At 42.3% G+C, this 15,129-nt stretch overlaps 1 protein-coding gene across 1 annotated transcript; it reads right to left on the reverse strand.

Annotated features, from left to right (window-relative positions):
- Window positions 1-1,502: 1,502 nt before the first annotated feature.
- Window positions 1,503-7,771, reverse strand: LOC123731948 (uncharacterized). Its single transcript, XM_045711335.2, has 5 exons — window positions 7,373-7,771; window positions 4,928-5,305; window positions 4,518-4,622; window positions 4,293-4,357; window positions 1,503-3,690 (listed from the first exon to the last, which is right to left on the reverse strand). Exons 1-5 carry the CDS (start codon window positions 7,524-7,526, stop codon window positions 3,565-3,567), a joined length of 828 nt encoding a protein of 275 aa, XP_045567291.1. The 5' UTR covers window positions 7,527-7,771; the 3' UTR covers window positions 1,503-3,564.
- Window positions 7,772-15,129: the final 7,358 nt, after the last annotated feature.

A 15,129-nucleotide genomic window follows, 5' to 3' on the forward strand; every position in this document is an offset into this window, starting at 1 on the left:
GGACACGTAGAAGAGAAGTTCATTACAGACAAGGAGAATGACTGGTCTCTGATAGAGAAGTTCAATTCACTACAGACAAGGAGAATGACTGGTCTCTGATAGAGAAGTTCAATTCACTACAGACATGGAGAATGACTGGTCTCTGATAGAGAAGTTCAATTCACTACAGACATGGAGAATGACTGGTCTCTGATAGAGAAGTTCAATTCACTACAGACATGGAGAATGACTGGTCTCTGATAGAGAAGTTCAATTCACTACAGACATGGAGAATGACTGGTCTCTGATAGAGAAGTTCAATTCACTACAGACATGGAGAATGACTGGTCTCTGATAGAGAAGTTCAATTCACTACAGACATGGAGAATGACTGGTCTCTGATAGAGAAGTTCAATTCACTACAGACATGGAGAATGACTGGTCTCTGATAGAGAAGTTCAATTCACTACAGACATGGAGAATGACTGTTCTCTGATAGAGAAGTTCAATTCACTACAGACATGGAGAATGACTGGTCTCTGATAGAGAAGTTCCATTCATTACAGACAAGGAGAATGACTGGTCTCTGATAGAGAAGTTCAATTCACTACAGACAAGGAGAATGACTGGTCTCTGATAGAGAAGTTCAATTCACTACAGACATGGAGAATAACTGGTCTCTGATAGAGAAGTTCAATTCACTACAGACATGGAGAATGACTGGTCTCTGATAGAGAAGTTCAATTCACTACAGACATGGAGAATGACTGGTCTCTGATAGAGAAGTTCAATTCACTACAGACATGGAGAATGACTGGTCTCTGATAGAGAAGTTCAATTCACTACAGACATGGAGAATGACTGGTCTCTGATAGAGAAGTTCAATTCACTACAGACATGGAGAATGACTGGTCTCTGATAGAGAAGTTCAATTCACTACAGACATGGAGAATGACTGGTCTCTGATAGAGAAGTTCAATTCACTACAGACATGGAGAATGACTGTTCTCTGATAGAGAAGTTCAATTCACTACAGACATGGAGAATGACTGGTCTCTGATAGAGAAGTTCAATTCATTACAGACAAGGAGAATGACTGGTCTCTGATAGAGAAGTTCAATTCACTACAGACAAGGAGAATGACTGGTCTCTGATAGAGAAGTTCAATTCACTACAGACATGGAGAATAACTGGTCTCTGATAGAGAAGTTCAATTCACTACAGACATGACTGCTTCTTTTCTGGACTTCCCTCCTCTCCTTATGAACTCCTGCCACATCACTTCACTGGATGAAAAGTTACATTAACACAAACTGATATGAGTATCCCCATGTCCTGATCCACCGTGTGTTTTTCCGACCCAGAAGGCAGCAGGTTTGAGGAGCAGAAACAGACCTCCCCTCAGACCTGAAACCCAGGCCCCCTTAACCCCTCCCCTACAGAGCAGCAGCACTAGCTGAGTAAACCACAACATCACACATAGGACAATACATGATATACAATCATATGGACACACTCCCATATACACACATCATTTATATGTAAACATACATTTTTATTTATTTTTCATTTAACTAGGCAAGTCAGTTAAGAACAACACATATCACAAACCCACACATATATTTCCACAAATGTAAACACATGTAAACATGTACATACATTGACCACTACTAATGTTGATTGACCACTACTAAGTCTGATAATATGATGTTGGTATTACAGTACTCATATAAGAGCAAGTCACTGATTGGCTGAGAAGACACACTCAACACACAGGAAAATCAAACTTCCTGTTGTTGCCAAGGTGCTGTCATTCAGCCTGAGGAAGAGAGTCCAAATGTTATTATTGTTGTATAGGTCACACTCTGCTGATATTGATGGATGGTATAGGTCTCACACTGCTGATATTGATGGATGGTATAGGTCTCACACTGCTGGTATTGATGGATGGTATAGGTCTCACACTGCTGGTATTGATGGATGGTATAGGTCTCACACTGCTGATATTGATGGATGGTACAGGTCTCACTCTGCTGGTATTGATGACTGGTATAGGTCTCACTCTGCTGGTATTGATGGATGGTATAGGTCTCACTCTGCTGGTATTGATGGATGGTATAGGTCTCACACTGCTGGTATTGATGGATGGTATAGGTCTCACTCTGCTGGTATTGATGGATGGTACAGGTCTCACTCTGCTGGTATTGATGACTGGTATAGGTCTCACTCTGCTGGTATTGATGGATGGTATAGGTCTCACACTCTGCTGGTATTGATGGCTGGTATAGGTCTCACACTCTGCTGGTATTGATGGATGGTATAGGTCTCACTCTCTGCTGGTATTGATGGATGGTATAGGTCTCACTCTCTGCTGGTATTGATGGATGGTATAGGTCTCACTCTGCTGGTATTGATGGCTGGTATAGGTCTCACACTCTGCTGGTATTGATGGATGGTATAGGTCTCACTCTGCTGGTATTGATGGCTGGTATAGGTCTCACACTCTGCTGGTATTGATGGATGGTATAGGTCTCACTCTCTGCTGGTATTGATGGATGGTATAGGTCTCACTCTCTGCTGGTATTGATGGATGGTATAGGTCTCACTCTGATGGTAATGATGGCTGGTATAGGTCTCACACTGCTGGTAATGATGGCAGGTATAGGTCTCACTCTGCTGGTAATGATGGCTGGTATAGGTCTCACACTCTGCTGGTATTGATGGATGGTATAGGTCTCACTCTGCTGGTATTGATGGATAGTGTAGGTCTCACTCTGCTGGTAATGATGGATGGTATAGGTCACACTCTGCTGGTATTGATGGATGGTATAGGTCTCACACTGCTGGTAATGATGGATGGTATAGGTCTCACTCTCTGCTGGTATTGATGGCTGGTATAGGTCTCACTGTCTGCTGGTATTGACCGATGGTATAGGTCTCACACACTGCTGGTATTGACGGATGGTATAGGTCTCACTCTGCTGGTATTGATAGATGGTATAGGTCTCACACTGCTGGTATTGATGGCTGGTATAGGTCTCACTCTGCTGGTATTGATGGATGGTATAGGTCTCACACTCTGCTGGTATTGATGGATGGTATAGGTCTCACACTCTGCTGGTATTGATGGCTGGTATAGGTCTCTCACTCTGCTGGTATTGATGGTTGGTATAGGTCTCACTCTGCTGGTATTGATGGATGGTATAGGTCTCACTCTGCTGGTATTGATGGATGGTGCAGGTCTCACACTCTGCTGGTATTGATGGATGGTATAGGTCTCACTCTGCTGGTATTGATGGCTGGTATAGGTCTCACTCTGCTGGTATTGATGGATGGTGCAGGTCTCACACTCTGCTGGTATTGATGGATGGTATAGGTCTCACTCTGCTGGTATTGATGGCTGGTATAGGTCTCACACTCTGCTGGTATTGATGGATGGTATAGGTCTCACACTCTGCTGGTATTGATGGATGGTATAGGTCTCACACTCTGCTGGTATTGATGGCTGGTACAGGTCTCACACTCTGCTGGTATTGATGGATGGTACAGGTCTCACTCTGCTGGTATTGATGGATGGTATAGGTCTCACACTCTGCTGGTATTGATGGCTGAGTAGGTACTGAAGTCAGAGTTCTGGACCCTCTTCGTCTTCTTTGGTCTCCTCTGTCCCTGACGGATATCCAACGAGGCGTAACACAGGTCTCCTTCCTCCTGAGAGACAGAGACAGAGAGGGAAACGAGAGAGAGAGCGAAAGAGAGAGAGGGAAACGAGAAAGCAAGAGAGATAGAGAAACAAGAGAGAGATAGAGGAGAGAGAAACAAGAGAGATAGAGGAGTGAGAGAGAGCGAGAGAGAGAGGAGAGAGAAACGAGAAAGCAAGAGAGAGAGAAACGACAAAGCAAGCAAGACAGAAAAATGAGAAAGCAAGAGAGATTCACATCGTTACAACACTGTAAATAGACATCTTATGACATTTCAGATTTCTTTATTCTTTTGGAAATTCTGTGTGTAATGTTTACTGTTAATTTTTATTGTTTGTTACATTTTTTTATTTTTTTTATCTGCTTCACTTGCTTTGGCAATGTGAACATAAGTTTCCCATTCCAATAAAGCCGTAAATTGAAATTGAGGTAATAAGAGAGATTAGAGACAAGATATATTTTATAAATAATCTGTTAATATTCTAAATATATCATCATAAATAATGTATTGTTGCTAATGAATTCACTGGGATGCAAAAATGTGGACTAAAAATAAAGATGGCCACTTGTTATAGAACTACAACACCCACTCTGACTGTAAAGTGGCAGTACCTTGTCTCTGCTGTCACTTCCCCTGGTGGTGGTCCTGTTCAGAGGAACCTGAGTCTCAGTTGGAGCTGTGAAGTTTTGCCAAATCAGTTACATGTAAAAAAAAAAACTAAAAGGTTATGTTAAGAAATGTCTTTACTTTAATACAAAAATACAAACTGAATGAGTGAGATCATGCTATAAAGAGTGAAAGAGCACATACTGCTGTTAATAATGAAGTGAGTTTACCTGTTGTTCTGCAGAAGGAGTAGACACAGGTGGAGGAGAGGAGAGAGGAGAGGAGAGCAGACACAGGACACAGACTGAACAGCAACATCCAACACAGCCCACAGCCTACAGGAGGAGGGGAGGAGGAGGAGGGCTCAGGAGGACTGCTTTTTGGACATAGACAGTCAGGAGGACTGGTTTCTGGACATAAACAGTCGGAGGACTGGTTTCTGGACATAGACAGTCAGGAGGACTGGTTTCTGGACAAATACAGTCAGGAGGACTGGTTTCTGGACAAATACAGTCAGGAGGACTGGTTTCTGGACAAATACAGTCAGGAGGACTTGTTTCTGGACATAAACACAAGAAAACATGAAGAACTTGATTGAGAAATGTCTGTAAATATATTTTCTATGGCTGTATGTTCTTACCAAATGAAAGTCTGGTGATGACATTTCCATTGTTAGATATGAACGTTTCTACTGTATCGCTAACCCCTTCAAAGTTCAGAAACTTCTTCTTCAAAGTCCCAAAGTAGCAGAGTCCCAGGTCAGATTCAGTGATGTTCTCAATCAGCAGATCCCAGAACTGTTGAGAACGCCACAGGAAATAGAAGCGAGTGACAGGATTGTCCATTATATCCTGATTTGAAACACTGAAATGACCCACATTCTCAATGGAGCTGTTTCTATGCCAATGTGTTTTATCATGGTGTTTGACATCACAGTGAAGAACAACGTTGTCTCCTGGTCTGACTCTCAGCTCCACCTCTGTTCCAGAGATCCCATCCTGACTGGAGGAAACAGCACCTACAGGTAGCAGAGGAACAATGTTAGGATGAACTGACTGGAGGAAACAGCACCTACAGGTAGCAGAGGAACAGTGTTATGATGAACTGACTGGAGGAAACAGCACCTACGGGTAACAGAGGAACAGTGTTAGGATGAACTGACTGGAGCAAACAGCACCTACAGGTAGCAGAGGAACAATGTTAGGATGAACTGACTGGAGGAAACAGCACCTACAGGTAGCAGAGGAACAATGTTAGGATGAACTGACTGGAGGAAACAGCACCTACAGGTAGCAGAGGAACAGTGTTAGGATGAACTGACTGGAGGAAACAGCACCTACGGGTAACAGAGGAACAGTGTTAGGATGAACTGACTGGAGCAAACAGCACCTACAGGTAGCAGAGGAACAATGTTAGGATGAACTGACTGGAGGAAACAGCACCTACAGGTAGCAGAGGAACAATGTTAGGATGAACTGACTGGAGGAAACAGCACCTACAGGTAACAGAGGAACAGTGTTAGGATGAACTGACTGGAGCAAACAGCACCTACAGGTAGCAGAGGAACAGTGTTAGGATGAACTGACTGGAGGAAACAGCACCTACAGGTAGCAGAGGAACAATGTTAGGATGAACTGACTGGAGGAAACAGCACCTACAGGAAACAGAGGAACAGTGTTAGGATGAACTGACTGGAGGAAACAGCACCTACAGGTAGCAGAGGAACAGTGTTAGGATGAACTGACTGGAGGAAACAGCACCTACAGGTAGCAGAGGAACAGTGTTAGGATGAACTGACTGGAGCAAACAGCACCTACAGGTAGCAGAGGAACAGTGTTAGGATGAACTGACTGGAGGAAACAGCACCTACAGGTAGCAGAGGAACAGTGTTAGAAAGAACCAGAATCTTGTTTGGATATGATTCACTTTCTACAGTCTCATATTGTGGGTTCACCCTCAGGAAGACCACATGAACCCTACGTGGACAACATCTGCAGAGACACTGGTCTCAGAACAGAGAGCTATGGCAACAACAGAGAGCTATGGCAACAACAGAGATCTATGGCAACAACAGAGAGCTATGGCAACAACAGAGAGCTATGGCAACAACAGAGAGCTATGGCAACAACAGAGAGCTATGGCAACAGCAGAGAGCTATGGCAACAGCAGAGAGCTATGGCAACAGCAGAGAGCTATGGCAACAGCAGAGAGCTATGGCAACAGCAGAGAGCTATGGCAACAGCAGAGAGCTATGGCAACAACAGAGAGCTATGGAAACAACAGAGAGCTATGGCAACTACAGAGAGCATCAAATCAAATTTTATTGGTCACATACACATGGTTAGCAGGTGTTAATGCAAGTGTAGCGAAATGCTTGTGCTTCTAGTTCCAACCATGCAGTAATATCTGACAAGTAATCTAACAATTTCACAACAACTGCCTTATACCCACAAGTGTAAAGGAATGACTAAGAATATGTACATATAAATATATGAATGAGCGATGGCCGAACGGCATAGGCAAGATGCAGTAGATGGTATGGAGTACAGTATATACATATGAGATGAGTAATGTAGGGTATGTAAACATTATATAAAGTGGAATCCCCCATAGACAAAGATGGCATGCAAAGTAACAGCACGTACACACTACAGTCTTAGTAAAAAGGGTACTTTGGCTGTTCCCATAGGAGAACCCTTAGAATAAACCTTTTTGATTGCAAGTAGAACCCTTTTGGTTCCAGGTAGAGCCTTTTTGGTTCCAGGTAGAGCCCTTTTGGTTCCAGGTAGAGCCCTTTTGGTTCCAGGTAGAGCCCTTTTGGTTCCAGGTAGAGCCCTTTTGGTTCCAGGTAGAGCCCTTTTGGTTCCAGGTAGAGCCCTTTTGGTTCCAGGTAGAGCCCTTTTGGTTCCAGGTAGAGCCCTTTTGGGTTCAAGATTGAACCATTTCCACAGACGGAACACAAAAGGGTTCTAATTAGAACCCAAAAGGGTAGGTTAATAAATGTAGGGAACTATAAAACCACATCAAACGATGAGCTATCGTGCAGCTATGAGGACCAGTAAAACTTATTCTAAAGGCTACTTACACAGGAGAGTGATGAGAGAAACAAACAGCCTGTCCATCTGGTGGTCTGATGGTCTGATGGTGACTGTCAGAGAGTAGCTGGGTCTTTGAGTAACAAGGTCTTTGCTGTGTATTTCCGTGTTCATGACTAGATGTACTTTACCATGAAAGGACATACGAGCAGCGATTGGTTCGATGGAGCGGAAAGTTTTCAGCTTGTTTTCACCTTCTCTCTGAAACTCATGTTGTGACAGGAAGAGGAGGGTCTAGCATCGAGGTTAACATGTTTCACACCAACGTGACGTCACTGGAAAATATTTAGCTTTGAGGTGTTCTCTGTACTGTAGATAGCAACACCTAACTAACAGCACCTGGTCAAGTCAACCAAACACAACATGATCAACCAAACACTCATTCTGGTGTCAATGTTGACCCTTGAAGGAAAAGACTCTTGAGACAGAGGCCTGTCATGTGACAGAGGCCTGTCATGTGACAGAGGCCTGTCATGTGACAGAGGCCTGTCATGTGACAGAGGCCTGTATCATGTGACAGAGACCTATATCATGTGACAGAGACCTATATCATGTGACAGAGACCTATCATGAGACAGAGGCTTATTGTTGGCCTCTATACCTGTATCCTGCCAGTATTAATGTTTGATTTATCAAATGATGAATATCCAGTAATCATAACATTTAAATCTCACCATGATCTGTATGAGCTAATTGAGGCGTCACAAAATGTAATATTTATCCACAAAACATCTTGGCCTCACCAATCTCAGACAGCCTGAATTGAAGTCGGCCAGAAACTACAATCAGTTACTACAATAACCGTGATGCTCTGGAGAGGATGTGATGGTACAGCTATGCCTATTCTAGTTCTTAATCTCTTTTCATTCAGGATTAGTGGGACAACAAATAAGACATAGAAAAATTGAGAAATATACTCAGAGTGAAATGTGAGTTCATCATCAGGAGAACAGCTGCACCATGGGTGAACAACTACTTATACATTGGATGTCCTCTCTTCCTCAGCCCAAATGGTAGACAGAAAGACAGAAAAACAGACAGACAGCACCATGGCAACAGCAACAGGAAGTGTGGGTTTCCTGTGTGTTGAGTGTGTCTTCTCAGCCAATCAATGACTAGCTCTTATATGAGTACTGTAATACCAACATCATAAGATCAGACTTATCAACATTAGTAGTGGTCAATGTATGTATATGTTTACATGTGTTTATATATACATAATGTGGGTATATGGGAGTGTGTGTCCATATGATTGTATATCATATATAGTCCAGGTGTGTGGTTGTGGTTTACTCAGCTAGTGCTGCTGATCTGTAGGGGAGGAGTTAAGGGAGGACTGGGTTTCAGGTCTGAGGAGCAGTGTCAGAGTAGCTGGGTCTGTCAGTAACAGTATCAGAGTAGCTGGGTCTGTCAGTAACAGTATCAGAGTAGCTGGGTCTGTCAGTAACAGTATCAGAGTAGCTGGGTCTGTCAGTAACAGTATCAGAGTAGCTGGGTCTGTCAGTAACAGTATCAGAGTAGCTGGGTCTGTCAGTAACAGTATGAGAGTAGCTGGGTCTGTCAGTAACAGTATCAGAGTAGCTGGGTCTGTCAGTAACAGTATCAGAGTAGCTGGGTCTGTCAGTAACAGTATCAGAGTAGCTGGGTCTGTCAGTAACAGTATCAGAGTAGCTGGGTCTGTCAGTAACAGTATCAGAGTAGCTGGGTCTGTCAGTAACAGTATCAGAGCAGCTGGGTCTGTCAGTAACAGTATCAGAGTAGCTGGGTCTGTCAGTAACAGTATCAAAGTAGCTGGGTCTGTCAGTAACAGTATCAGAGTAGCTGGGTCTGTCAGTAACAGTATCAGAGTAGCTGGGTCTGTCAGTAACAGTATCAGAGTAACTGGGTCTGTCAGTAACAGTATCAGAATAGCTGGGTCTGTCAGTAGCAGTATCAGAGTAACTGGGTCTGTCAGTAACAGTATCAGAGACGCTGGGTCTGTCAGTAACAGTATCAGAGTAACTGGGTCTCTGATGCAGATATCAGTTAGTATAACAAGGATACAAACAGAAATATTACAGAAAACAATAATGTCACGTATGTGCAGTTCCACAGTGGCCAAGCAGTTGACACATCACCTGTCAAGTAGATGGAAACATTGTGGTTTCTACAGACCTGAAACCTTGAATATCCCTTAACCCCTCAGTCCTCCCCTCAGACCTGAAACCCAGCCCCCCCCCCCCCCCCCCCCCCCCCTTAACCCCCCTACAGAGCAGCATCACTAGCTGAGTAAATCACAACCACACAAAAAGGACTAGGCATGCATATGCAATCATATGCAAACACACTCACACAGCCATGAGAAGACTCATTCAGTACACATTAAACCCTGACTTCCTATTGCCATTGCCATGGTGTTGCTATTCTCCTGATGATGAACTGACGTTTCACTCTGATTGCATTTCTCTCCCTGTCTATGTCCTATTTGTTGTCCCACTAATCCTGAATAAAAATTGATTATTTGGTACAGAAATACATCCACAAAGATAACCTCTATGGGACCGGCGGGACAAATTCGTCCCACCTACGTAACAGCCACTGCCAGCCTGTGGCGCGATTTTCAAAATCTTCAAAATCATATTACTTCAATTTCTCAAACATATGACTATTTTACAGCCATTTAAAGATAAGACTCTCGTTAATCTAACCACACTGTCCGATTTCAAAAAGGCTTTACAACGAAAGCAAAACATTAGATTATGTCAGCAGAGTACCAAGCCAGAAATAATCAGACACCCATTTTTCAAGCCAGCATATAATGTCACCAAAACCCAGAAGACAGCTAAATGCAGCACTCACCTTTGATGATCTTCATCAGATGACAACCCTAGGACATTATGTTATACAATACATGCATGTTTTGTTCAATCAAGTTCATATTTATATCAAAAACCAGCTTTTTACATTAGCATGTGACGTTCAGAACTAGCATACCCCCCGCAAACTTACGGGGAATTCGCTAACATTTTACTAAATTACTCACGATAAACGTTCACAAAAAGCATAACAATTATTTTAAGAATTATAGATACAGACCTCCTCTATGCACTCGATATGTCCGATTTTAAAATAGCTTTTTGGTGACAGCACATTTTGCAATATTCTAAGTACATAGCCCAGGCATCACGGGCTCGCTATTTAGACACCCGGCAAGTTTAGCACTCACCATAATCATATTTACTATTATAAAAATGTCATTACCTTTTGTTGTCTTCGTCAGAATGCACACCCAGGACGTCTACTTCAATAACAAATGTTGGTTTGGTCCAAAATAATCCATCGTTATATCCGAATAGCGGCGTTTTGTTCGTGCGTTCCAGACACTATCCGAAATAGTAAAGAAGTGTCGCGCGCTTGGCGCAATTCCTGACAATAAAATTCAAAGTATTCCATTGCCGTACGTCGAAGCATGTCAACCGCTGTTTAAAATCAATTTTTACGTCATTTTTCTCGTAGAAAAGCGATAATATTCCGACAGGGAATCTCCTTTTCGGCAAACAGAGGAAAAAATCCCAAAGGCGGGGGCGGTCGGGGTCACGCGCATAAGCTAGTGTCTCTTGATGGGCCACTTGAGAAAGGCGATAATGTGTTTCAGCCTGGGGCTGGAATGACGACATTCTCTTTTTTCCCGGGCTATGAGAGCCTATGGAAGACGTGGGAAGTGTCACGTTAGAGCAGAGATCCTTAGTAAATGATAGAGATGGCAAAGAAGTTCCAGAAATGGTCAGACAGGCCACTTCCTGTAAAGGAATCTCTCAGGTTTTGACCTGCCATTTGAGTTCTGTTATACTCACAGACACCATTCAAACAGTTTTAGAAAATTTAGGGTGTTTTCTATCCATATGTAATAAGTATATGCATATTCTAGTTACTGAGTAGGAGTGGTAACCAGATTAAATCGGGTATGTTTTTTATCCAGCCGTGTCAATGCTGCCCCCTAGCCCTAACAGGATAAGGAACAACAATTGGCATGGATGTACAGTACCATCACATCCTTCACAGAGCATCATGGTTATTATAGTTTCAGGTTGTAGTGTCTGGCTGCCTTCGAGTCTGGCTGCCTTCGAGTCTGGCTGCCAACTGTAGATGAAAGTGGGTGAGTGAAGTTGAGAGAGGTTCATCTGCCACAGTAGAAAGATGGACAATGTAGTGGTTTTACAACAGCAAGACTCAGATCAACATAACAGTGTCAACATAGCTGCTGGTGTTTCTAAAAGTGTTTCTGTTTCAGTCACATCCTCTATAGAGCATTATGGTTATTGTAGTTTCTAGTTGTAGTTTCTGGCTGTTTCAACATAACAGTGTGAACATATCTGCTGTTGTTTCTAAAAGTTTTTCTGTTTCAGTCACATCCTCTATAGAGCATTATGGTTATTGTAGTTTCTAGTTGTAGTTTCTGGCTGTTTCAACATAACAGTGTCAACATAGCTCCTGGTGTTTCTAAAAGTTTTTCTGTTTCAGTCACATCCTCTATAGAGCATTATGGTTATTGTAGTTTCTGGTTGTAGTTTCTGGCTGTTTCAACATAACAGTGTGAACATAGCTCCTGGTGTTTCTAAAAGTTTTTCTGTTTCAGTCACATCCTCTATAGAGCATTATGGTTATTGTAGTTTCTGGTTGTAGTTTCTGGCTGTTTCAACATAACAGTGTCAACATAGCTGCTGGTGTTTCTAAAAGTTTTTCTGTTTCAGTCACATGCTCTATAGAGCATTATGGTTATTGTAGTTTCTGGTTGTAGTTTCTGGCTGTTTCAACATAACAGTGTGAACATAGCTGCTGGTGTTTCTAAAAGTTGTTCTGTTTCAGTCACATCCTCTATAGAGCATTATGGTTATTGTAGTTTCTGGTTGTAGTTTCTGGCTGTTTCAACATAACAGTGTCAACATAGCTGCTGGTGTTTCTAAAAGTTTTTCTTTATAAACGTCTAAATAAACTTTACTATACGCCCATAACACTCACTGACCAACTGAAAACATAACGTGTGTATAATGAGTGGGTTAGAGAGGGGTCTCAAATATCACTACATTTATATCCCCTGTAGCTTTACAATCATGACAAGGAGGTTCCTGTTTCAGTCACGTCTTTCGCCACGTTCCTGTAGATCAAACAAAAACACCCCAATGATTGGTTGACAAAAAGTGCCTCCCTCAATGCAGGTGATGGTTGCATGGTACAGCTACTGAGAAGCTACTGCAAGGAGACTTCCTGACCTTTGATCACATGCTTTTTGTCAAGTTCATGCAGTTGGCATGTAGTTGCAAGTTGGAGAATTTTTATAACCATAACGCAACACAATTTGAAAGGTGGTCACCAATGATGGTCAACTTCTCAACAAAAGTGATCCACTCGAACACGTCCATGGTTTAATGTCAGGGTGAGGCCTAGATGTTTGGTGGATAAATACTACATTTTTGGAATCCTGAAATAGTTCATGCAGATCAGGATTTAAATGTTATGATTACTGGATGTTCAACATTTCATCAATCAAACATTAATACTGGCAGGATACAGTTATAGAGGCCAACCTTAGGCCTCTTCCTCAAGAGTCTTTTACTTCAAGGGTCAAATGTGACACCAGAATGAGTGTTTGGTTCTTCAAGTATGTTAGATGATGTTGCGGTAGGTGTTGTACCTGCAGAGACCACCTAAAAGAAGCTGAATATTTTCCATTGACGTCACGTTGGTGTGAAACCTGTTTACCTCGATGCTAGACCCTCCTCTTCCTGTCACAACATGGGTTTCAGAGAAAAGGACCACGAGCTGAAAAGTTTCCACTCGATCGAACCAATCGCTGCTCGTATGTCCTTTCATGGTAAAGTCTATCAAGTCATGAACATGGAAATACGCAGCAAAGACCTTGTTACTCAAAGACCCAGCTACTCTCTGACAGTCACCATCAGACCATCAGACCACCAGATGGACAGGCTGTGTGTTTCTCTTATCACTCTCGTGTGTAAGTAGCCTTTAGAATTAGTTTTACTGGGACTCATAGTTGAACGATAGATCATCGTTTGATGTGGTTTTATATTTGTCTACGTTAGGGCTAGGGGGCAGTATTGACACGGCTGGATAAAAAACATACCCGATTTAATCTGGTTACCACTCCTACCCAGTAACTAGAATATGCATATACTTATTACATATGGATAGAAAACACCCTAAAGTTTCTAAAACTGTTTGAATGGTGTCTGTGAGTATAACAGAACTCATATGGCAGGTCAAAACCTGAGAGATTCCTTTACAGGAAGTGGCCTGTCTGACCATTTCTTGAACTTCTTTTCCATCTCTATCTTTTACTAAGGATCTCTGCTCTAACGTGACACTTCCCACGTCGTCCATAGGCGCTCAGAGCCCGGGAAAAAACAGAATGTCGTCATTCCAGCCCCAGGCTGAAACACATTATCGCCTTTCTCAAGTGGCCGATCAAGGGACTCTGGGCTTATGCGCGTGACCCGACCGCCCCCGCCTTTGTGATTTTTTCCTCTGTTTGCCGAAAAGGAGATTCCCTGTCGGAATATTATCGCTTTTCTACGAGAAAAATGGCGTAAAAATTGATTTTAAACAGCGGTTGACATGCTTCGAAGTACGGTAATGGAATATTTAGAATTTTATTGTCACGAATTGCGCCATGCGCGCGACACTTCTTTATCATTTCGGATAGTGTCTGGAACGCACGAACAAAACGCCGCTATTCGGATATAACGATGGATTATTTTGGACCAAACCAACATTTGTTATTGAAGTAGCAGTCCTGGGTGTGCATTCTGACGAAGACAACAAAAGGTAATGAAACTTTTATAATAGTAAATATGATTATGGTGAGTGCTAAACTTGCCGGGTGTCTAAATAGCGAGCCCGTGATGCCTGGGCTATGTACTTAGAATATTGCAAAATGTGCTTTCACCAAAAAGCTATTTTAAAATCGGACATATCGAGTGCATAGAGGAGGTCTGTATCTATAATTCTTAAAATAATTGTTATGCTTTTTGTGAACGTTTATCGTGAGTAATTTAGTAAAATGTTAGCAAATTCCCCGGAAGTTTGCGGGGGGTATGCTAGTTCTGAACGTCACATGCTAATGTAAAAAGCTGGTTTTTGATATAAATATGAACTTGATTGAACAAAACATGCATGTATTGTATAACATAATGTCCTAGGGTTGTCATCTGATGAAGATCATCAAAGGTGAGTGCTGCATTTAGCTGTCTTCTGGGTTTTGGTGACATTATATGCTGGCTTGAAAAATGGGTGTCTGATTATTTCTGGCTTGGTACTCTGCTGACATAATCTAATGTTTTGCTTTCGTTGTAAAGCCTTTTTGAAATCGGACAGTGTGGTTAGATTAACGAGAGTCTTGTCTTTAAATAGCTGTAAAATAGTCATATGTTTGAGAAATTGAAGTAATAGGATTTTTAAGGTTTTGAAAATCGCGCCACAGGCTGCAAGTGGCTGTTACGTAGGTGGGACGAATTCGTCCCGCCTAGCCCTACCCTCTTAGAAAAAAGGGTTCCAAAAGGGTTCTTCGGCTGTCCCCACCCTTTTTGGATCCAGATAGAACCCTTTTGGGTTCCAATTAGAATTCTCTGTGGAAATGGTTCAATCTAGAACCCAAAAGGGATCTACCTGGAACCAAAAAAGGTTATTTGAAGGGTTCTCCTATGGGGACAGTTGAAGAACACTTTGGGGTTCTAGATAGCACCTTTAACTA

The sequence above is a fragment of the Salmo salar genome, chromosome 08 (genome assembly GCF_965601325.2).
Source record: "Salmo salar chromosome 08, fSalSal1, whole genome shotgun sequence".
Lineage (NCBI taxonomy): Eukaryota > Metazoa > Chordata > Actinopteri > Salmoniformes > Salmonidae > Salmo > Salmo salar.